Source organism: Drosophila erecta, unplaced genomic scaffold (assembly GCF_003286155.1).
Source record: "Drosophila erecta strain 14021-0224.00,06,07 unplaced genomic scaffold, DereRS2 tig00000219-arrow-pilon, whole genome shotgun sequence".
Lineage (NCBI taxonomy): Eukaryota > Metazoa > Arthropoda > Insecta > Diptera > Drosophilidae > Drosophila > Drosophila erecta.
In genome coordinates this window covers 1,515,732-1,539,870 of record NW_020825213.1, presented here as the reverse complement: position 1 = coordinate 1,539,870, position 24,139 = coordinate 1,515,732, and the positions used below count along the sequence as shown (strand labels likewise).

The 24,139-nt window shown below is 38.8% G+C and overlaps 1 protein-coding gene across 4 annotated transcripts in view; it reads right to left on the bottom strand.

Moving 5' to 3' along the window:
- Positions 1–24,139, bottom strand: part of LOC26526941 (sialin) — a 92,940-nt gene that overhangs the window by 15,665 nt on the left and 53,136 nt on the right. Inside the window, exon 3 of one of the 4 annotated variants that reach the window (XM_026982834.1) lies at positions 3,012–3,207. The exons of the other annotated variants lie outside the window; for them this stretch is intronic. Coding sequence (XP_026838635.1) covers positions 3,098–3,207 — 110 coding nt within the window. The 3' untranslated portion in view covers positions 3,012–3,097. Of the gene's footprint in view, positions 1–3,011; positions 3,208–24,139 lie in introns of those variants that run through there. 4 annotated transcript variants of the gene reach the window in all.

Below are 24,139 nucleotides of genomic sequence, written 5' to 3'. Positions count from 1 at the left end.
AAGTCCAGTAAAGCGATTTCAAGAAATTGTATAAATTGTCTTAAGAGTAGTCATCAGTTAAGCCACTGCAACTCCGGCAATTCCCGTGCCTGTGGATCTAAACACCACACTCTGCTGCACTTGGGAAACTTAGTCTCGTCTTCGTCACAGGATAGATCTCAGCTTACTGAAACGGTAGCCTCAGATTCATTTAATCATGCCACAAAACACTCTGCATTGCGTGTTTTTATTGAGGAGTACTTATATCTAGGACATATGTCAGCAGATCCTGTCAATATTTTTTGCCACATCATTGCGTCATGAAAGAGGACATCACCATTACTAATATTCGCGTCGTTTTTGATGGATCAGCGTGCAGTCTGTGGAGATATTGATTCCTACCTAACTGTCAGATCCATGTATCACTTAGACGACGAAACGATATTTCCAGAGGGTGCTGATATCCTTCTTAATAAAAGTAACGTTATGGTGATGATTTGGTGGAAGCTCCAAAGAAGAAGTCATCGACATCAACTTCTGGAGTCTTGTTCAGAAGCAATTTTAAGCTAATCAAATTTACCAGACGTTTTGGCAGGAGGATAAGGAGTATTACTTAAAGTTTTAAGATGGAGGCGAATTCACGAAAACGCAAGGCATTGCTTGGAATCCTGATTCACATTTTCAACCCTTAATAAACAGCAAGGGTTCTATGAATCAGTTAATACAAGTCCAAGATTTTTCTTCAACAACTGTAAGTAGTCCTGGAACGAAAGCCTTTCTTCGGCAAAAGGTTGAGAATGGCGAGATATATGCAGCAGTTCTGGAGAAATTTGTCATGCCTCGTTCATACGATTGGCTCTTTCTCCAAGCTCTGAATTTGAGATTCAATGCGTTTGCTACGCCAGCATCGAAGCTTAAGGAGCGGAGCCTATGTATATGTCGTTTCCAGGGATCCATAGCACTGCAGCTTTGAAAACCCTTAAAGTGCCAAACAGGGAAGCCAATACTGGAATTTCGAAAGAATCTTGTTTGTAAAATCTCCGTACACTGATATTATTGCGTGTTCCAAATACACGTATTCATTTGCTGCCTTGCAACCTACGGTTGCATCCATAAGTTTTAAAACCGAATTCGACACCCTGGGCTCATTGTAACTGACATTCAAAGCGGGAATTTTTTGTGTTTTGCTTCGTCTGGTTAAGCGGGCTCATTTGTAAAACGACATTATGAGCTGACGGACCAAAGGAATAATAGACCATCTCTTCGTTGGATTTCAATGGTCGTCACCAAATCATCCTACCAAAGATCACCCAGATATTACGGCCATTACAACTCACGCTCATGAGCATAAACCGATCCCAATATCGGCTTATTAGGGAGAGGAAACCCGTAAGCAAGGCCGTAAACAAGTTGGTCTGGTGTTTTCAAACAAAGCCTCGCCTTATTGAGCACATAGTGGCGGTTCCACCAAATGCGCCTATCGATGCATCTCATGCGTTCGAACTCACTGGCACCTTTTGCGCACCTGTGAACCTTTTTTTTACAAGCCTGAGACGCGCATATGTGTGTATATTCATTTGCTTTGCAACCAAGGCGATACTTGATGGCATTGGTTCTGACCTTCGATGACCTGAAAACCCATTTTCGCCATAGATCGAAGGTATTTATTTCTCGTCCATTAGTGTGAATTTCAGATTTCCCTTATAATTAATAAGAACGCACAGTACACTAGTCGGCAATTGTCAGCTTCTTTTGAAACTGGCTTGCGCTTGATACCATTAACTAAGTTAAGTTTGTTTATTAGATGCTACCATTGCACAGCTTACCGCTGGATTTAAAGTAAAGAACATTGCGAAAGAGTTTAATGCGTCGCGTCAAACTGTATATTATCAAATTAAAAAGTTTAAAACACATAATGACTTAAAAAACTTAAAAAGAACGGGTCCTAAGCGCAAAACAACATTCGCTGAAGATAAAATCCTTATACGGGAATTTAAAAAAAATCCTCTTGCGAAACCACAAGCCGTTGCAACGCAGTGGAATCTTACCGCCAGCCTTCCGAAAAGTGATCGTAAGGCAATCAGTGAGCGCACAGTCCGGTGACGTTTAAAGGAACAGGACATGAAGACATATATTGCTAAGGATGTGCCGTATATTTCAAAAATAAAGAAGCTTAAAACGTTGAAATTTGCAAAAAAAAGATCTGGACAAGCCAAAGTCGTTCTGGAAAAGTGTTTTATGGACAGATGAAAGCTCTTTCCAGTATAACTCGTCGGAACAAAAAATTTTTGTAAGATTGCCAACTCAGCAAAGGCAAAAAAACACACCCCGTTTGTCAGAAAGTGGGCCATGGTGGAGGCTCTGTCATGATGTGGGTATGTGTTGACTACAATGGGTTGGGTGACTTGGTCCCTATCTCCGGCTTGATGAACCAAGGACCAAGAACCATTTAAACTTATTTTCTTTATTAAGGGGTTGTCAAAATACTTATGATGAATTTTTGTATTGGCATATTTCATTAAATTGTTTATATCTTATTAGGTTTCAAAGAAGAAATATTCGTTTGTTTATTTTTAAGTTTACGTTTCTTGCACATAAAAAATAATCGTTACTATCATATCAAGCCATTTTATAGTTTTACTGACAAAACGTTGAGCGTTTATTTTGTCAAAATACTTATGCCGACTAGTGTAAGTGCCTAAGCGAAAGCTTGGCTTCAACCTAAACCTAAGTTTAGCTAAATAGATAACAACTTTAGTGAGATGAAATAAGGGAGACTCAAAAAGCGCTGCAAGTACAGTGGTACTCCTATGCGCGCATGACTAGGTGGTGGCGATCTGCTCCGGAATATCTATATCGGAATCGATTGGCAGAACGGCTAGTTTGGTGACGGCTCTTTTGATTAGACCCGTAGCTGAACGGACCATAGCTACTCTGAAAACGCCGTCCCCGCCGGGTATGACTTCCTGCACGTGCCCAAGTTGCCGTCTCAACTGTGTAATGTTGTCCTTTAGAAAAACTATGTTTCCCACCTTGATGTTCGACGTATCAACGCGCCACGCGCTCCTTTCTTGCAGTAAGGAGGTCCATCTTTTCGAGAAGTATTGTTGCATCTGGGTCACCCGCTGCCTTCTGCTGAGGCGGCCTTCTCGAAGATGAGTGATTTTGTGTAGCTGGAACCCTTTAGGAAATGCGCCGGCTTCAGCACCTCAAGACTTTCAGCATTTTCTGAAATTGGACAGAGTGCACGGGAGTTAAGGAAGACAGAAATCTCATACGCAGGAGTTCTTAATTCTTCGACGTCTAAGATGAAATCACGACTCTGTAGAAGTGAAATTTAGCCGACTTAACAGCAGCCTCCCATAATCCATCAAAGTGCCTCGAAGGCTGATGAATCTTCTCACCGCTGCGTTGAAAGAATCCGTCGTAAGATCCTGGACAACTTCCAAATGAGCTGCCTTCGTTGAATAGCAAACGAAAACGGCGATATAGAACTTGTTTCTGGGCTCTGGCTTTATGATAGAATGGCTCACAATTGTCCACTCCTGTAGTATGAAATGCTGGATTAGGCATTCCGATTACGTGCTCCCAAGTCACAGGCTTCATTTAAAAACATCGGATGCATTTATTGATGACACTAGCAACGAACTTGCGGTCTCAAATCGGCCAGCACCTTAGCCGCAATGTGGCAAGCATCGTAAGATCGTGCATGCAAATATTTCTCATGATAATAAACAATGAGTACCTTGGTGACTGGATGATCCTCTGGTAAAGGTATCGAATTCCTCGAATCGTAGTCGAAGTTTGCGTTCTGAAGCTTTACACCGACTCGAAGTAACCCCCCGAAACCCAGTATAGGCGTAAGCGAAACCAGCTTGCTTTTCTGTGGAAACGGCTTGCCCTGGATAAGAAATCCATTCTCTTTCGCCAAGTTAACCTGCTGGATGCTCCTCACGCGCGTTACCAATTAGAGCCGCAGGACGGCGCTCTGGGAGATCCTTTACTATATCCAACAGGGACGGCCAATTCGACAAGCTTTGCAGAAGGAATAGAGGCCCTTTAGTAAAAACGGAATGCTCTAGCAATTCTTTCAGGGTATATCCTCGCGACACGACGTCGCCTGTTGCATCTTGCTGAGACATTTTTTCGACATGTCGAATGACATTTTTTTTAGTTTTTTTCCTATTGCCTATCAATCCATGATGATATAGGAATATAAGTTAACGATGCCGGGGGTCTTGAAAAATGGTCGTCAACTATTTCGCTCACTCTTAAATATGGTAGAGTGGATAAAACTAGGCTTTTTTCCAGCTTTTAAGGACTGGAATCTTCATCATATAGCATACGTGACTTTCTCAAATTCATGCACGCTGATAGTCGTAGGTTTGGATTTGTCAAAACTCTAGCCTGATGACTAGGTTACCAGGCTGCATCTTATGCTTTAATATTTGGCCTTTTTTACCTCAAATGGATAATAGTCATGTGTCAAAGAGTCAAAGATGGGTCATGTTAAACCAAATAAGAAGCATTTTAGGCACATATCCCAATCTGTTTGATCAAGTGAGAAGAGAATTTAAATTAATTATATGTTAATTGGCTTCGCTTCACTCATCCTACTGTCTGGTGATGATGCTACCGCACACCACTATTTTATGTTATGTTTTTGATATTGTAGATTTAAATTAAAATGTTTTGGAAATAATTTACAGTAGCTCCCAATGTCCAGCCTGTTTCCTTTTATTATACCCGTTACTCGTACAGTAAAAGGGTATACTAGGTTCGTTGAAAAGTATGTTTCAGGTAGGACGAAGCGTTTCCAACAATATAATTTATATATATTCTTGATCAGGATTAATAGCCGAGTCGATCTGGCCATGTCCGTGCGTCTGTTTGTCCGTCAGTATGAATGTCGAGATCTCAGGATCTATAAAAGCTAAAAAGAGATTATGCATGCCGATTCCAGAGAGATAAACTGTCGAACACTGCCAGTAATATGTCTTGTAAATTTCTATCGATTTGCCAAAAATCCTTTGCCGTGCCCACTCTAACGCCCACAAACCGTCTAAAACTGCCACGCCCACAAGCCGTCTAAAACTGCCACGTCCACAAGCCGTCTAAAACTGCCACGCCCACAAACCGTCTAAAACTGCCACGCCCACACCTTACAAAAAAATCTTTTAATATATCTTCAGTTTTTTGTTAGTCTTGTAAATTTCTATTCATTTGCCATAGACCTTTTCGTCACGCCTACTAAAAAATTTAAAATTGTTTTATTTGTTTTTCGCAATTTCTACCCATATTCCAGATAATGATGAAATTTCTCGTTTGCACTTCAACTAGATGAGGCTTCTGATAGTCGGGGAACTCGACTAAAGCCTCGTCTTAGTCTTTTGATGAAAAGCTTAATGAAAAGCTGGCCTCAGATTCATTTAATATTGCAGTGAAACCCTCTGCATTACCGGGTACGTCTGCTGCTCTTAATGCACAGGCTCCTAACCACTGAAGCTGGGTTAGTAAAAAGCCGTTCAGGAACCTTTGTTCCTTGCTGTTTCTTTTCTATTCCCGACTCGCAGAGTAGCTTCAGCCGCTTGTGTTGCCGGAATAGGCAATACTATTTTTGAGACAGATGGTAAATTGTGGTGCTTTCTTGGATCCGGGATCAAGATTCAACGTGTTTGTTGCAAACCAAGTAGCTGTAATTCAGGAACAGACCTCCTACATTCCAACTGTTTTAGAGGAAATCCGTTAACGGGGCAGTAAACAAGTGCGTCAAGTGTTATCATACGAAACCTCGCTTAATTGAGCACATAATGGCGGATCTACCAAAGGAGCATCTCGAGGGGTCTCATTGGCACAAACTTCTGTGGACCATTTTCTTACAAGACTGAGTAGCGCAATAGGGCACAGGAGTAAAATGCCCCATTCTTAATATGTGTTTTCATTTGCTTCATTCGTTTATCGAGTCAGTTGTGACAAAATTAAATTTCAATCGTTTAGAAAGCTGGCAGCGCATCGCCTACCTGCAGTAGACGGTCCCGATGGAAGATTATTTAACCTTACTGCGAAATGACGCAATCCAAAGCCTCGGTTAGTTGTCGATGACATGGTCCTCGTTAAGGATGAAACATTGCCGCCCATGAAGTGGCCTTTAACGAGAGTTTTTGAGCTGCAGTGTCTCGGGTCCCGCAGTCGCCACCGGTTGCTACATTTATGTCTTCCATTGCAGGCACAATTAGTCCCTACGGCAACTCAGCTTTCGTTATCTGTATAGATCAGTTGTGTAGATCAGTTGAGCATCTAAGCTCTCCTCTCCCGTGCGCTCTCTCTTTTACTCTCGCGCCTGCACCTTTGTCTTTACCTATGCATGCGCGTATCGATGCCAATCTTCGTTAAAATAAATAAAACATAATTGTTCGAAATCGCTACAAAACCTCTTTTTTATTTCGCAAAAATAAATAATAAGAAAGCTTATAAGCCTAAAGCTTAGTATTGAAGTATTGTGTGCAGACGCAGGAAAACCATATGAATTTAATGACCTGACAGTTTTCCTATACTAGGATATGGTATAATTGGTTTCGATTTCGTTAGAAAATACAATTGTATTTTAGAATTCCACGAATTTTACTTTCATATGGTATAATGCACTCACTAGATTGCGAAATAGTTTTGCCAGCTAGACCACAGATCGAAAGATTCCAATTATGTCTAGTGCCAAACATCAGGAATTACAACCTGGAATACTAGTAGCAAGTGCTCTTGTAGATGATTAACGTGTTGAATCGAACTGTAAGCACAACTAATAAACCGTCTATTGTAAGCGGTGCAAACTTGGAAAGTGAATCAATAGACGATTATGTGGTTTACAAGCCAGAGCACAGGGAGTACTAAAACGTACATTCTATCCGTACCTTAAAAACGATTTAACAAAATATGCACCGAATACATCGATATTTTTTCTCACGCAGAAACCATATCAGCAAATCCATTTTATAAACAAATATTGAGATGGCGCTTATAGAATGACTGAAATTTAAAGCCAAGCCAATAAACTGATAGGATAACGATTTAGCAGGTGTTAATAACTATCGAAGAGCTTAAATCAATTAATAATAATAATAAACCAAACAGAAAAATATAATATACAATGATGAAATTCCTAATATCTTTCAGATTATATGCCAGAAATATGTAGTACTCATTTTAGAGAAGAGTAACAATTATGAACAGTCTTCGAATTTGTCACAATCAAGACTTTTAAAGGAAAGGGGAAAAAAATAAATAAAAATAACGTTAGTAAACACGGTAACAAAGATAGGTTAAAATGATTAGCTTCAAATGACAGCTACACTGCTTAAATTTAATGAAGATCCTTCAGAAACCCTCATGAATATACAAAATACTTATTATTTTCAACAAATGACAAAGACAATACCTAAGTATGACACGTAACAATAATAAGTATGGCACATCTAAAATGCCAACACCGTGACACCAACAACAGCATTTATATACTTCTGATAGTTACCATTGGTTTATTTCCATGATCGGAAGATGGTATAAGTATGCAGTCTCCATAATTTGTGATTACAAGTAAATATATCGATAAATATATTTTAAAAATGTATTGCTAACATTATTTTCAATAATTGTATACTCACGGATTGAAGAGTACAAAATCATATTATAAACGACTTGTATAAGTATATGAAAATAAGTAAGACATCATCACCTATTAAACACCCCATCAGTCTTTAGAAACTATTTTACGTTGTCAGAGAACATTTACTGAGTATAACAAAACAAAACCGATTGGCATATATGAATACACCCAATTAATTATTGTTTTTACAAAAGATCATCAGTAGTTCACGAGTATTGTACATAAGAACTTATATTTGCTAGACTATTTATAAACGTTTATGAGATAGACAGAAAGCATTCTTTAAAAAGTATGTAACAGGTAGGATGAAACGTTCCTACCCTATAAAGTAAATATATCCCTGATGAGGGTAGCTAGTCCAAATCTTGTCATGTCCAACTATAAGAACTAGTACGTTGAGATTAGACATAGACATACACAATAGAAAGTACGTTGTGCGAGACATACGCTGCGAAAATTTGTTTCACAGTTATTTCTAATTATTTTCAATTTTCAATTTTCAGAGCGCCCAAAACTGGAATGCTAGTTAACAACTGAAAAGTTGTTTTCGATCCAAAGCTCGTTTTGAAGATACAAAGAATAAAGAGCACTAGCTCTGATCAAATACAACTCCGGCTATAGCCGTTATTATTTATTACAATTCGCAACTTGACTGAGTCTCTAGGCCAGCAGGTTACGAAGGACAGTCACTCTTCCAATTTAAGATCGCACATCGACCCAACCCGTTACATCCAGTGCGGATCACCGCCGCCAACAACCTGACAACAGGAGTTAACTAGTCCGGCGCGGGAATAAGGGCAGTGAGGTAACAGCGCAACCTGTTAAGACACTGTTAATTGGCGCCAAACGTGATCAAGAACCAAAAAATCTTAACCTAACAGACTAGTTAAGTTACAAAACATGTAACTTTGATAAGTAAACTCAACTCCAACCCAAGTTAATAAACTCAGCTTGCTGAGAAATCGAATAAATAAAGTGAACAGTGCGAAAAATATTGCACACCTTTTGTGATAATTTTCCATTGCATACTCTCGCAAAAACAATGTACCTCATGTTTCTTGCGGCTCAAAAACTTGATTAATTAAACTCAACCAAATTTATTTTTTGTGAACACCTTTTTTAAGTTAAATATTGTAAACTTTCATTCCATTTCTCGCGCAACGTAACTCCGTTGTCTCGCGAAAGCCGATCTATTGTGCTCGACAAAAATACATTTGTGTAGTGCCAACCATTAGTCAATGAGTTGGCCAAGTGAATATAAAGATATTAAAGTCGAATACGATATTGAAGACGGGTGGGATTTAGAAATACAAGGCTTTCGCCCTACGACAAAGAACACTACAGACATAGACGCTGCCCACCTACAGACAATAATATCTGAAGTCGTTAGCCCGGCCTTAGCCCAGTAAGAAGCTTGGGTGACAAAGACATTCCAAACGACAGATGCAAAGCTTGTGTGTGAATGCACCACAGGTGGAAGCTTAGAAAAAAATTACTGTAGACCCGAGAATTCGAAATGGAGCTTGACATTGTAAAGTCCATTCCAGATTTTATGGGAGACCAAGATGACTATGTGTCGTGGCGACATTCAGCCGATGACGCATATGAAATCTTTAAACCATATCAAGGCAGCGAGCCGTTTCTATTATCAGAAACGTTGCCCATAACACAGTCTTGAATTTCGATACCATAATTGCTCGATTGGACTCGGACAAGACGTCGCTGCGTGTCCTTCGACAGGGACTTGAAACAAACAGGCAAGGAGGACTTAGCCTGATTTAGTACTACGACGAACTAGAACAACGTTTAACCTAATAACAAATAAAATCGTTATGACACACGATCCGGACAGTGCTATTCTATTTATTACTGAGGTTAGAGAAGATGACCTCCTTGCGTTCATTGTGGGTCTCAGGAAACCCTTGAGAGCCATAGTCTTGCCAGCTCAGCCCAAGAATTTGACCTCAGCTTTAGCTTTAGCTAGGGAATCCGAAGCAACTATAGAACGCACTGCCTTTGCTGTCACGTAAGTTTTTGGAGGATAGGGCACTCAGAAGAAGAAAATCAAAGCCGCTCACAAGAGCCAAAGGGAAAAAATAGCAGGGCCGAAGATAGCCAGGGAAAAAGCCCTCATTTCTATAAAAAACAAAATAAGCCCCAACATAATAATTCGGCCCATAACACAAACAACGAAGCGGTCAACCTGTAAATGCCAGGAGCGAGAGTATTCGAGGCCTTGAAATTTATTTGAAGTTTAAAAATGTGTTGCCGGTGGATTCCCCTTTCACAGTTAGTTCCATTCACGTTTCTAACAGGGTTCGCCAGACATGTTTAATGAACATATTGGGAAAACAGCTGCGTTCTTTCCTTTAGACGCACTGAGACCCTTCGATAGCATTATAGGTTTCGACTTTCTTGCTCAAGTGGGAGCGAAACTGGACGCAGAGAAAGATACAATACGTAATGGTTCTATTTCTGAAAAAAAGCTATTATTAAGCTGCTGCATAATAGTTGCGACAATGTAAATTTCACTAGCGTGAATGACATTGCCGTACCGGAATCTGTGAAAGTTGAATTTCAAAACATGATCACAAACTTATCTAAGGCATTTTCAGCCTCGAACGAGGCACTTCCATTTAATTGTTGTCGCCACAATTCGCACAAGCGATGTTAAGCCGGTATACTCCAAACTATACCGCATCCCATGGGTGTATCTGAATTTGTGAAGATTTTTGTGTTTTAAATAGTCGATGTGAGGCTAACATGAAGGTGTTCAGCGAAAAAACACATTTTTCCAAGAAAAGTGTTGAATATCTGGCATTTATCGTAGCCAATGGTGGTGCAAAACCGGATCCATTAAGGAATACCCATAACCGACAAACCTGTATGAGCTTAGGTCATTTTTAGGTCTAGCCAATTCCTATCGATGTTTGTTAAGGACTTTGCAGCAAGCGCGAGGCCTTTGGCAAGCTTGCTAGAAGGAGATTATGGCTGATAGCAGCAATCACATGTCTAGGAAAACTCCTAATGACTTCTGGGACTTGCAGAGAGATGCATTTGAGAGGCTGATTTCAGGAAGCCATTTGAACGGATTCTTCCGCAAACGGTATCGGCGCGTTTTTATCTCAAGAGAAAATACCTATTATAGTGATCTCTAGGATCCTTAAAGAAAGCGAGTCACACTATACTACGAATGAAAGAGGGTTATTGGCCTAGTGTGCGCTTTAGGCAAGTTATAGCACTATCTGTACGGCACTCGCGATATCAATACAGACCACCAACCTTTTACATTCGCGGTGTCCGATTGGTATCCAAAACCGAAGATAAAAAGCGTATATTGACGATCATATCGCAAAAATCCATTACAAACCGGCTAAAGAGAATTATGTGGCCGACGCGCTCTCTTTGACATTCGCGGTGTCCGATTGATATCCAAAACCAAAGATAAAAAGATGGAAAGCGTATATTGACGATCATATCGCAAAAATCCATTACAAACCGGCTAAAGAGAATTATGTGGCCGACAGAATATAAACGCCTTACAAAATGAGCCTGAGTCGGACGCTGCGACTATTCACAGCGAGCTTTGACTGACCTTACCCACTCTTGCAAGCTTAATTGCTCATTTCCAGGCTACCCAGTTTCACTATTGTAAGAATGTTGTAATGGATGTAACCAATAGAAATGAACAGTTTGAAATTATCACTGCAGAACACAATCGTGCACACAGAGCGGCTCAGGAAAATGTCAAGCAAGACAGGTTGATAAGGGCAAAACAACAACATGCAACCCAGCTAGACGAAACCGTGTTTTTGAGGTAGGAGATGAGGCATTCGTCAAAAACGATAAAAGGTTAGGAAACAAGCTGACCCCATTATGCGCAGAACAAAATGTGCAGGCAGACCTGGGAACGTCTGTTCTCATTAAGGGGAGGGTGGTCCATAAGGACAACCTCAAAAAGGTCACCCCACTTATTAAATAAACCACAAGTAAGTAAGTAAGCCACATTAGTAAATAGTTAGCCAAATTTTTAAACAGTAAGCCTGATTTAATTTAAAACACCGTGGTCTCACTTTACGTTTGGCTTGCAGGTTCGCCCTCACAACGCTTACCGACTTTTCTCACGCTAACTACATCCCAGTCCTAGAAGGAGATGTGCATGTGTTTGAACAACGTGACTGCTTGAGGCACTCGAGAAACCTTTCTAAACTGACTAGTATGGTGGATGAGACAAACAAATTGTCAAAGTCTTTTTCCCAATTGCACTGGCGCAAATTACTAGATGTTGATACAAATCATCTGAGAACCTTGTTGACCGTCCTTAAAATACACCATAGAATTACGAGAGGTTTAGACTTCTTGGAGCAACCATCAAGAACGCCTGATTTCTCAGATGTTTTGAAGATCAGGATGATAGAAGCTCAGCTAGTGGTTGACACCCCACATCTGTACGAGGCACTTCTAGCAAGAAATAGAATGCTGACAACAGAAATACAATATTTAATTCTCACTGTAACATTGGCAAAACATAACATGGCACGGCCCTATGTTATACTCAACTCAGACACTTGAGGGCAGTAACGCCTGTAGACGACGGCATCGTTATTATCAACGAGGCAACACGGACGGCAGCCAAGAGGTGCTCGTTGAAGGAACGCACCTGGTAACTTTCGAACGATCAGCCACCATCAACGTAACGGAAATTCGTAAATTTGCGGAAAACGTTGGGCAAGCAGTCTGGCATGGTAAGATCACCACTATTGAACATAGTCAGCCATGACCCGGTGCTGATCATACCCTTGCTACACCGCATGAACAACGACAACATCCAAGGTTTCAAAGACGCCGCAGGAGTTACCATAACGGCGACAACCTTGTCTTTTATCTCGAACTCATCTTTACTCTGTGCATATCAACGAACGGGATCATAAGCACCGATGAATAACAATAGCGACATAAATATCTAATAAAGCTTTCGTCTCTACTCTGTGGGCATCAACTAACTTGATAAAAAGCACTAGCGTGTAACCTTAGAAGCATACACAACTATTTTGAATAAAGCTTCATCATTCTGAGTTGTACCACCTACTTAAACAGTCGATAGTTTTAACTATCCGCATAGAAAATCATCTATACATTTAAATATAAGAAATATTCATATGTATATAATGTATATAAGAAATATTCATATGTATATAATGTATATTCATGTGTATATACACACATCGTAACCTCCCGCCGTCTCGACCTAAGGCAATCCGGTAACTGGGGCAATCGGCTCGTACTCCACATCCATTGGAAGGAGGGAACCACGATTATAATAATCAAAAAGTAAGCGAACAAAAAAATTAAAATATAAATTGTGCAAAATTCATTAAAAAAAAAGAGGGAAATAATAGAACAAATAATGTGTATATAAGGGGCGTCATGTGGCTTGAAGTTATAATAGTTACGGTGAAATTGTGTCAGTGTGCGTTCGAACTTGTGTGGTCGGCTGGATGCAACCATTTCACTTGTTTTGAAACACGTTCTTTAGAACGACGTAGTACTAGTTCGAGCAAGAAGGTTAGAATCGAAACTGTCTGCAGCCATCAGACAATACCAGTACACTTACAACTTAGTACATACATATGCACGTATATAGAAGAAAGAGTAAGATCGGGTATGTTGGACTGCGCTGCTGATCGCTTGGACTGCAGGTGTTGTGTATGCAAAGCTTCCACGCCGCTTTGAGGACGTATTCAATGTACAACCTATCTGGAGACGCAAAAAGGCGGTTTTAATAAGACAACATTAAAAAAAAAAAAAAAAAACGCAATAAGGCGGTTGCAATAAGGCAACATTCAAATACAAAAAAAAAACAAAACAAAAAAAAAAAACAACAATTCAACTATTTTCCAATTATTTTTTTTATTTCTTTGACAGACATTCAAAGAATTAAAATTTATCTTGCAAATATTTTAATTTAGTCTTTTATAAACTTTTATCAAAAACAAAATTATATATTTAAGCAATTAAAAACGTATCCTATAAATAAATCTACTAAATAATAATATAATATAATAATATATATAATATAATATAATAATATAAGGTTGTCAAATAATTAATAGTGTTTTGGGGGATGGTACTCTATCACTTCGAACCGCGGAGGAATTGTTTCGACGATTCAGAGCCGGTGAAAACGACACCATGGATAAGCAAGCCGGCGGAAGATCTGTGACGACAAATACCGATCAAATCATGGAATACATCGAGTTAGACCGGCATGTGGCATCTCGTGACATCGCCCAGGAGATGGGAGTTAGTCACCAAACCATTTTAAACCATCTGCAGAAGGCTGGATACAAAAAAAAAAGCTTGATGTTTGGGTGCCGCATGATTTGACGCAAAAAAACCTTCTGGACCGAATCAACGCCTGCGATATGCTGCTGAAACGGAACGGACTCGACCCATTCTTGAAGCGGATGGTGACTGGCGACGAAAAATGGATTACATACGACAATATCAAGCGAAAACGGTCGTGGTCGAAGGCCGGTGAATCGTCCCAAACAGTGGCCAAGCCGGGATTGACGGCCAGGAAGGCTTTGCTGTGTTTGGTGGGATTGGAAGGGAATCATCCACTATGAGCTGCTCCCATATGGCCAGACGCTTAATTCTACCATCTACTGCGAACAACTGGACCGCTTGAAGCAGGCGATCGACCAGAAGCGTCCAGAATTGGCCAACAGGAATGGTGTAGTGTTCCACCAGGACAACGCCAGACCACACACTTCGTTGATGACTCGTCAGAAGCTATAATAAATATAATAATAATAAAGGGTACGGAGATGACTTCATATGGCAAAATACTGCTAAGAGCTATTCGCAACCAGATTGAGGGTAAGGCAAATAAAGCGCTATTATCGTCCGGTACTCCACTTGTATGGCACGACATCAAACAAACCTTGATTACTACATTTTCCGACAAACGCGACGAGTCTACGTTACTGTACGAACTGCATTCTTTATCTCTTCAAAATTTGTCAGTTACTAAGCTTTTTAAACCGATTACAGAAATCAAAAAGCTTAAATCAATCTGTTTAATCAGGTTGAAAACCAAGAATTACCCAGTGCAGTAGCTAGTGTAAAAAAAGCCATTCAACCAAATATGTTTAAATACATTTGTTTTAGGTATAAAAGGACCTCTGCGTTCTTTCATTAGGTATGCTAAACCTACTTCCCTTATAGATGCATATGAGTCTGCTATCAAGAAAAGAAACATTTATTATCCCGAAAAAGGAAATTTTAAAATACAGGTAGTGACACGGCGTCCACATATGACCAGTGGAGACCTATAGAGAATAAATCAGACAACCAACAACAGTCTTACTCTTATAATTATAAAAATAATCAGAATCATTCTCACCGTAATAATTATTACGGAAATAACAATCGAGACGGCAATTCACGTTTCAAACGAAATAATTTTAACTCTGATCAGAGATTGGCCAAAATTTTCGTCAAGAAGCCTCGGACAGAGAAAAACAATAACTAAAAGAACAGATCTTCCATAAATCACTCGCAGCACGACCCTTAATTTTTTCTTATCGACACATCCGCTTCCAGATCACTTATGAATCCAGAATTTGCTACCTCATCTAGAACTAGAAAACTTGCTCAACCACTTACCTTGACAACAGCTTTAAATTCGCATCAAAAACTCGAGGAAGTCAGATACCATGCATTTAAAGAAATGAACACTTAACACTTAACACTTTAACTTTTTCCTTTTATTGTTCAAATTTCACAATACCTTTGACGGAGTGATTGGCATGGATATACTTTAGCAAATAGGAGCAGAAATTGATTTGGTAAAATCACAAGTGAGAACGACATTAACTCACTTACACATTGGCTTTCAAAACAAATCGAATCCTCAATTATACGATTTAGAACCCGGGAGTGTAAAGATCATTCCAATGACAGTGAATTTGCAAAACGGCACATTTCCTATAGAAAAAAAAAATTGCTCCGGATCTTTTTTCGTCTGAAGAATTGTACCAGGCCACAGATTACATCAGCTACATTGAAGTAGTGAATCATTCTGATTCCTTTAAACATATTGACTTGAGCACGCCAATAGTAGTTGAAGAATGGGAACAAGACAATGTTATGTAAAATTGCAAGATAAACTGAACACTAATTTTTCTAAACATCTGGAACAACACTTTAATTTGGAAGAGTATATAGAATTAAAGAAACTTTGTTCAAAATTTAAAGACATATTTTATGATGAAGTCACCAAATTAACTTTTGCCAATACTTTTGCCCAACTACGGATGACATCCCCATATACACCAAGCCTTTCAGGTATAGACACATCGAAAGAATAGAAGTTCAAAACCAAATAAGAAAGTTGGAGCAACCCGGTTTGGTTGGTCCCTAAAAAGCGAGATAAAAACTAAAAAAAAAGTGGGGGATTTTAGAAAAGTAAATGAAAAAACAGTTTAAGATAGATATCCAATGCCAGTTATTACCGATGTTCTCGATAAACTAGGAAAGGCCACTTATTATCAAATCGAAATGACTGCCGAAGACATGGCAAAGACAGCTTTCTCCGCGGAAGGTGGCCATTACGAATTTGACAGAATGCCCTTCGGGTTAACGAACGCTCCAGCAACATTTCAGCGAGTGATGGATAATGTGTTTAAGGAATTAATTGGCAAATGTTGTTTAATATATTTAGACGATATTATAATTTTCTCATCTTCGCTGCGAGAGCATATGCAAGACCTACATAAGGTTTTTTCCAAACTAATGTCCACAAACCTCAAGCTGCAAGTTAAAAAATCAGAATTTTTAAGAAAAGATATCGAATAGCTGGACATCATGTTATATCAGCTGATGGCAGTATGCATAACCCAAACAAATTAACAGGAATGCAAAATTTTACACTCCCCAAAACAAGGAAGGAAATCATTTTTAGGATTGCTAGGATACTACAGAAAGTTTATTCGTGATTTCGCATGGATAACCACACCCTTAACAGAACAATTGAAAGGAAAGAAGACGGTTAAAATTACAAAATATAAGCAAATCTCTTCTATGTAATGATACTATCCTACAATATCCAGACTTTTCTAAACAATTTATTCTGACTACAGACGCTAGCAATGTAGTAGACAGTGACAAACCTGTAGCAGAACTTTGAACGATACCGAGCAGAATTATAGTACAGTAGAGAAAGAAATACTCGCTATTATTTGGGCAATTAAATATTTTAGACCATATCTATTTGGTAAAAAATTCAAAATTGTTACGGATCATCGACCCCTGATTTGGTTAATGAATTTTAAAGAACCGGGCAGTAAACTTGGAGACTTAAACTACTAGAATACGAGTTTGAAATTGTTTATAAAAAAGGTTTACAAAATGTCGTTGCAGATGCATTAAGCAGAATAAATGTAGAAATTAACTATTAACCTTAATAATTAACCTTTCATTCAGAACAAACAAACGACAATATTCATATCTCAGAGAAACCACTTAATGATTTCAGACTTCAATTGATCCTTGGAGAAGGGCCAAACTCCGAGTCCTTTACAATAGTCCCTTTTAAAAACAAAAGTATAACGAACAATCATAAACCCAGAGATGAACTTAGCCAAAACATTAAAAATTCTTCTAAAACCCAACAAAATCTGCGCAGTATATACAACAGAGAGAATATTTAATTTAATTCAGAAGGCGTACTCACAATATTTTGCTCACAGTAACATTTATAAACTTGTTAAATGCAAGATATTTTTAACAGACCTGATAGGTATCGGCAACCAGAAAGAAAAAATTCGTACGCAACATGAAAAACTCAAAAGAGAGTTCTATTTCCCAAACATGAATGATGAAGTAAAACAGATAATTTAAAACTGTAATGTATGCAAAACTTTTAAATATGACAGAAACCCACCTAAACAAGCCTATCAAAAAGCAGAAACCCCGGATGGACCATTAAATATAGTACACACGGACTTGTATACTATTAATGGCCTATACGTGGTTACAATAATAGATAAGTTCTCAAAATTTGCGGCAGCTTATAAGATCCTAACCAGGGATAGTATGAATACCACAAGGGCTATTTGGCAATTTATTCAAAATTTTTACATACCTAAAAATCTCATTTGCGACCAAGGTGCCGAATTTCAATCTAACCTTTTCAAAAGTTTTTGTTCACAATATAATATAGATTTACAAGTTTACAAACAATCAAGTTCATACTCCCTTAGCAACTAAGTAGCTTCTCATAAACAATGCTGAGTTCAGCGGTCTGCGCTGGGAACGTTCGGCGTTGGATAGCCGAGTTGCGCTGTGCCGCAAGTAATGCTGAGTCGGCTTGCCGCTCATGTCTTGATGGCGCGATGCATTGTCGCGTAGGGAAAGCTAAGGAAAGAATTTTGTCTGTACTTCAGTTCTTGAAAAGCTGCTTAATAAATCACAGCTCAACTCCGGCGCATAGCCGTAAATATCTTTATTCTTAATTACAAACACATTGCTACGCCACAAGGCTAGCAATATCACCGAGGGGGCGAAGTCAAGCCCTCCAACCTAATCTAACTAAAAGGTGTCAAAGGCGTACCTCTGCAGAAGACGGAATATCTCTGGACCACCAAATAGGAGATCTATTTAACTTACACACTACTTCGTTTCAGCAGTTGAACGGTTGCATTCCACACTGATCGAAATCTATAGAATCATTATAGATCGAAACACCAAAGAAAAGCTCGAATGCAATCACGAGGAAATTTTATCAGAAACATGAATCACATATAATAACGCTGTCCATTCTGCTACTAAAATATCTCCATTCGAACTTTTCTCGGGAAGAACCCATCTTTTTAATAAAAATATTACATTTGATAACTATCATAACTATTTGACTAAATTAAACACATTTCGTAAAGACCTATACCCTAAAATTAAGAAACAAGTAGACCAGGCAAAAATAACTAAAATATAAAAACTTAACGAGGATAGACACGAACAACTCCAGGTTACCCCAAATCAAACTATACACAGAAAATAGAAGGGATAAATTAACGGCAAGATTCACTCAACAAATAGTTCACGATGATGCAGGCCCAACGTTGCTAACTGAGAAAAAGCAAAAACTTTATAAATCAAAAATAAGAAGGAATATGGTCAATAAGGGTACAGATCCGGATTCCACATCAACATCGAACACGACCTAAACAAAATAAGACTTTAAACTGACAACTACAAAAATAAAAACAAATTAAATTGAATTATTAAAAACAAAAGAAAAAAAAAGGGTCATTAACACAAAAATATATATATTACATTTTGTTTCAATAAACTTGTTAATAATAGGTTGGAAAATATCTCCCTTCCGCTTTTTTGCTCTTTATTCAATGCCTTATAAAAAGTGTTACAGTGATCGGATTTAGTTCAAATATGCGCCGTTTTGTTCGATAATCTGTTTCCATCTAGATGGCAACTTCATAATACCTCCCTCGTAGAACCCCCCCTCCTTATTTCCGAAGAACTCGGACAGCCACTTTTCACAAGCCTCTTTTGAGTTCAACTTTACACCACCAAGGGCATTCGCCATGGACAGGTAATCACTTGGCGCTATGTCCGGGCTATATGGTGGATGCGATAAAACCTCCCATCCGAGCTCCCGTAGCTTCTGACGAGTCATTAACGAAGTGTGTGGTCTGGCGTTGTCCTGGTGGAACACTACACCCTTCCTGTTGGCCAATTCTGGACGCTTCTGGTCGATCGCCTGCTTCAAGCGGTCCAGTTGTTCGCAGTAGATGGTAGAATTAAGCGTCTGGCTATATGGGAGCAGCTCATAGTGGATGATTCCCTTCCAATCCCACCAAACACACAGCAAAACCTTCCTGGCCGTCAATCCCGGCTTGGCCACTGTTTCGGACGATTCACCGGCCTTCGACCACGACCGTTTTCGCTTGATATTGTCGTATGTGATCCATTTTTCGTCGCCAGTCACCATCCGCTTCAAGAATGGGTCGAGTTCGTTCCGTTTCAGCAGCATATCGCAGGCGTTGATTCGGTCCAGAAGGTTTTTTTGCGTCAAATCATGCGGCACCCAAACATCAAGCTTTTTTTTGTATCCAGCCTTCTGCAGATGGTTTAAAATGGTTTGGTGACTAACTCCCATCTCCTGGGCGATGTCACGAGATGCCACATGTCGGTCTAACTCGATGTATTCCATGATTTGATCGGTATTTGTCGTCACAGGTCTTCCGCCGGCTGGCTTATCCATGGTGTCGTTTCCACCGGCTCTGAATCGTCGAAACCATTCCTCCGCGGTTCGAAGTGATAGAGTACCATCCCCCAAAACACCATTAATCTCACGGAACGTTTCTCTAGCGGATTTGCCTTTAACGAAGGAAAACTTTAAAATAGCGCGAATTTCGGCGTTAGTGAACTCCATGTTTACACGTCTATAACTGTTGAACGCAATATCCAAACTAATCATGCATAGCGTCGTTTTGTAGGTTATGTCAAGACCTTTCAAATTATGTATAGATTTTGCCAGATATTGCCAGATACGAGCTCTGTAGCGCTTTGTACATAGCCGCGAAATTCAAAAGACAAAAAGGCGGAAGGGAGATATTTGCCAAACTAATATAAATAATAATAGTATAAATGTAACCTTAATAAATTTGGAAAAGTAAGGTATAATAATATAAGATAATAATAATAAAATATAATAATAATAATAATAATATAAATAATAAAAAAATAGATAATAAAAAAAAAAAAATGAAAAAATTATTAAGTTTAAGATTCATTTTTATCTAAAAGCAAAAAATAAAAAAAATGTCGTTCTAGAAACATGTTAAAATGTCACTATACTAAATACCGAAAAACTGTAGCGATTGTTAGAAGTAAAATAAAATTCAGGAATAATGAAATTCCACCTAAAATACCAATAATCAAGCAAAAAGAAATTGTATTTCTTACAATATATAATTAATATTATTTATATTTAATATTAAAATTATTTCATTATCTGTAAACAAACTACATATGTAATTACCTATAAGTCTATCAACAAAAATCTTCAACTGAACAAACAAAAAGAAACAAATCAGAAAGGTATAATTCAGACCTCTTCGAAGGCATAAACAAAATAAAGTCGAACAAAATGTTGGTATGCATAAACTAAAATAAACTACAATAAATGTCAACTAGAAATTGTTGTAGAATGTCTAACAGCTAATATCTTGTCCAGTATTTTAGAAGTAAAAAATTTAAAGTTCATCATGCCTCATCATTTGAACAAATACCCTATACCTGGACAAGCATGCAAAATCTGCAGCATTAAAAAAACAATCTATGTTCAGTGATCCACGTTCAACCCATACATTCGTTACGGGCCTCACTCCGTGCTAGGAGGGGAGGAGTTACCATAAAGGCTACAACCTTGTCTTCCATCTCGAACTCATCTCTACTATGTGCACGAATAACACGACGAATAACAATAGTGACATACATAAATATCTAATAAAGCTGTCGTCTCTACTCAATGAGCATCAACTAACGGGATAGCAACTGAAAAGAACACTCGATGTATTTGATTCAGCAACTAAGTAGTTTTACATAAACAGTACCCTAGCAACTAAGTAGTTTCACACCATCAATGCTGACGCGCCCAAAATTATTTCACCGCTCGGCACTAAGAACGTCCAGCAGCGGTAATCGGACACTGCCTACTTGGAGTGCCGCATTGCGATGCATGGAACGCTGTAGACTTATGCTTTTAAATATTTTGGTACTTTAGTTCGAAGATCCAAAGAATAAAGAGCACAAGCTCTGATCAAATACAACTATAGCTATAGCCGTTATCATTTATTACAATTCACAACTTGACTGAGTTTCTCAGTGCGGATCACCGCCGCCCACAACCTGACAACAAGAGTTAACTAGTGCGACGCTGGAAAAAGTGCAGTCAGGTAAGAGCGCAACCTGTTACGACACTATTCACCAATAGTATTAAATTAATTGCCTACTTTTTAAACAATTGTTTTGATATTTTTCATTTTTTTGTCAGTCTTCTAAATTTGTATCAATTTTCCATAAAACAGAACTGAAAAGATCGTTGAGATCCTATAATACCAGCGGTAATGACTTTACCTGAAATAGGATGCGAAGAAATCTTGCAATCAGAAAAAGAAATCAAACCCGGCACAAATGACAACAACGTTTCAACTTTTATCTATAAGGTGTTGGAATTAATTCGTAGCGTTTTACGAAAGATGGCTCTAGCTTACTATTCATAGTCACACAGACAAAAGTCACCAGTATATGACATTCCCTTATTGTGTTCATAGCTATTGTTGTACAGTATCAAACATGTCGAAGTTTGTGCCTGAAAAATCGTTTTTGCGGGGAGTGTTACTCATTATTTTAACATGAAGAAAAGTGCCGCGAAAAGTTATCGTATTTTAGTGGAAGTATACGGTGAATATGCTCTTACTGAGCAAACATGCAGAAAGTGGTTTGCGCGGTTTAAAAGTGGAAATTTTGACTTGGAAGACAAGGAACGTCCTGGACAACCGAAAAAGTTCGAAGATGAAGATTTGGTGGTGTTGCTCGATGAAGACCCGTGCCAAGCACTTCTGGAGTTGTCCACATCACTTGGATTCGACTTTTCGACGGTCGGAAAACGCCTCAAAGCCATAGGAATGGTACAAAAACAGGGAACTTGGGTTCCATATGAGTTGAAGCCAAGGGACATTCAACGGCGTTTAACCGCCTGTGAAATTCTTCTTCAACTGCAGATAGGGAAACGCTGAAATGGGAAGTTTTGCCCCACCCGCCATATTCACCGGACATTCCTCCATCCGATTATCAATTGTTCCGATCCATGTCGCATGGCTTCGATTTTTTGGATTGGATCGATTCATTCATCGAATCGAAAGGAGAAGAATTTTTTCGACGCGGTATTCGAACTTTACCAGAAAGATGGTAAAAAGTGGTAGATAACGATGGACAATACTTTGAATAATGCTACTGTAATGATACCCTTATAATAAATCACGAGACGCTACGAAACGCTACGAATTAATTCCAAGACCTTATACAATACTCGATTTTAATGGCAAGAAGGTTAATCTAAACATACGGATTGAATCTCGCAAACGCAGATCAGGAGAGGAGAGAAGAGAAATAAAATAGGTGCACTAACGGAACCAGTTATAGGAATATCGCCTGATGTCATAAAGGAAAAATTCGTCAGTCTGTTACAATGCTGCAAAACTGTCAAGTCAAGAACAACGCAGAAAAATGTCCTACTAAGCAAGCAATATCTGCAGTGATTAAGAATGGTGAGCATGATAAGCTCAAAATCATTTAAGAACCTGAGAGATGACCGGCACTTCAAATGGTGTGTTGTTTAATAATACACGAGGACAATATGGAGGCAATAATAACTACAGGAAATAGCGGACGCGACGGTAGTCAAAACTATAGATGTAACCAAATATATAACAATAATTACAACAGGAATAACGATACTAGTGTCCGAAATATACATTCGGAAAACAATTGAGAATCAGCAGTAAATAAATATAGTTATTTTATATTTCAGTTAGTTATTTCGTTCGATTAAAAAATGTGAATACCAACGGTAACTCTGTTCATAAATATTTTTTTTTACTACTTAAATACAGGATCAATAATTTAAATAACATTACTTTAAGCAATACCACTTATGTATACGTTAACTAAGTTAACCGGACCGATCGTCCGCTCACCAACACCACTGCACATTTTATTCCACTCTCGTGTATTACTTGAACACTGCCGCAAATGTTAATTGACTTTACGGTTTATATTCTATTGTGTGCATTAAATTCCACTTTTGCATATGTCTGGACACTTTCGTTTCAGTTGAATTTGAATTCTCCGCATTACCTCCACAGCCGTCTCGGGCTTTCTTATCGTTGCCCCGCTCCTCTTTGTTACCCGATACAGCAGCGCATGCTTTGCGCTGGCAATTTTTCGTCTTTTATATATCTCTTTGTTTTTACTGTTACGATTTTTTTGTCATTTATATAATATATTTGTTCGGCTTAGCGGATGCACGTTCTCCGCGAGCCCATCACCTTATCGTTGCTGGACGAACCAACGGCTCCGCTCAACGAGCTCCCGGCCAATGTTATTAGAAAGCCGACTCAGCCCCCGCGACCCCTCGCCGTACTAGTGTACCCTATGGGCAAGACGGCTTGAGTGTTTATATACTCAGCTCTTCATGACCAATTCATTCCGACAGTATAGGAATTCGAAACAATACGGCAGCGACTCGGAGTCCGAAGGCGAAGGGGCGACAACAAATTCTGCACTGAGAAGTGCTTATTTTAACACACCCATAACCAATAAAATATCTTTTAAAGCGGAACAAATAAAATCGGTCATTCTGGCACTGCAAGAACAAGCTGCAGAAAGTCGTCGCAGAGGAAGAGAACT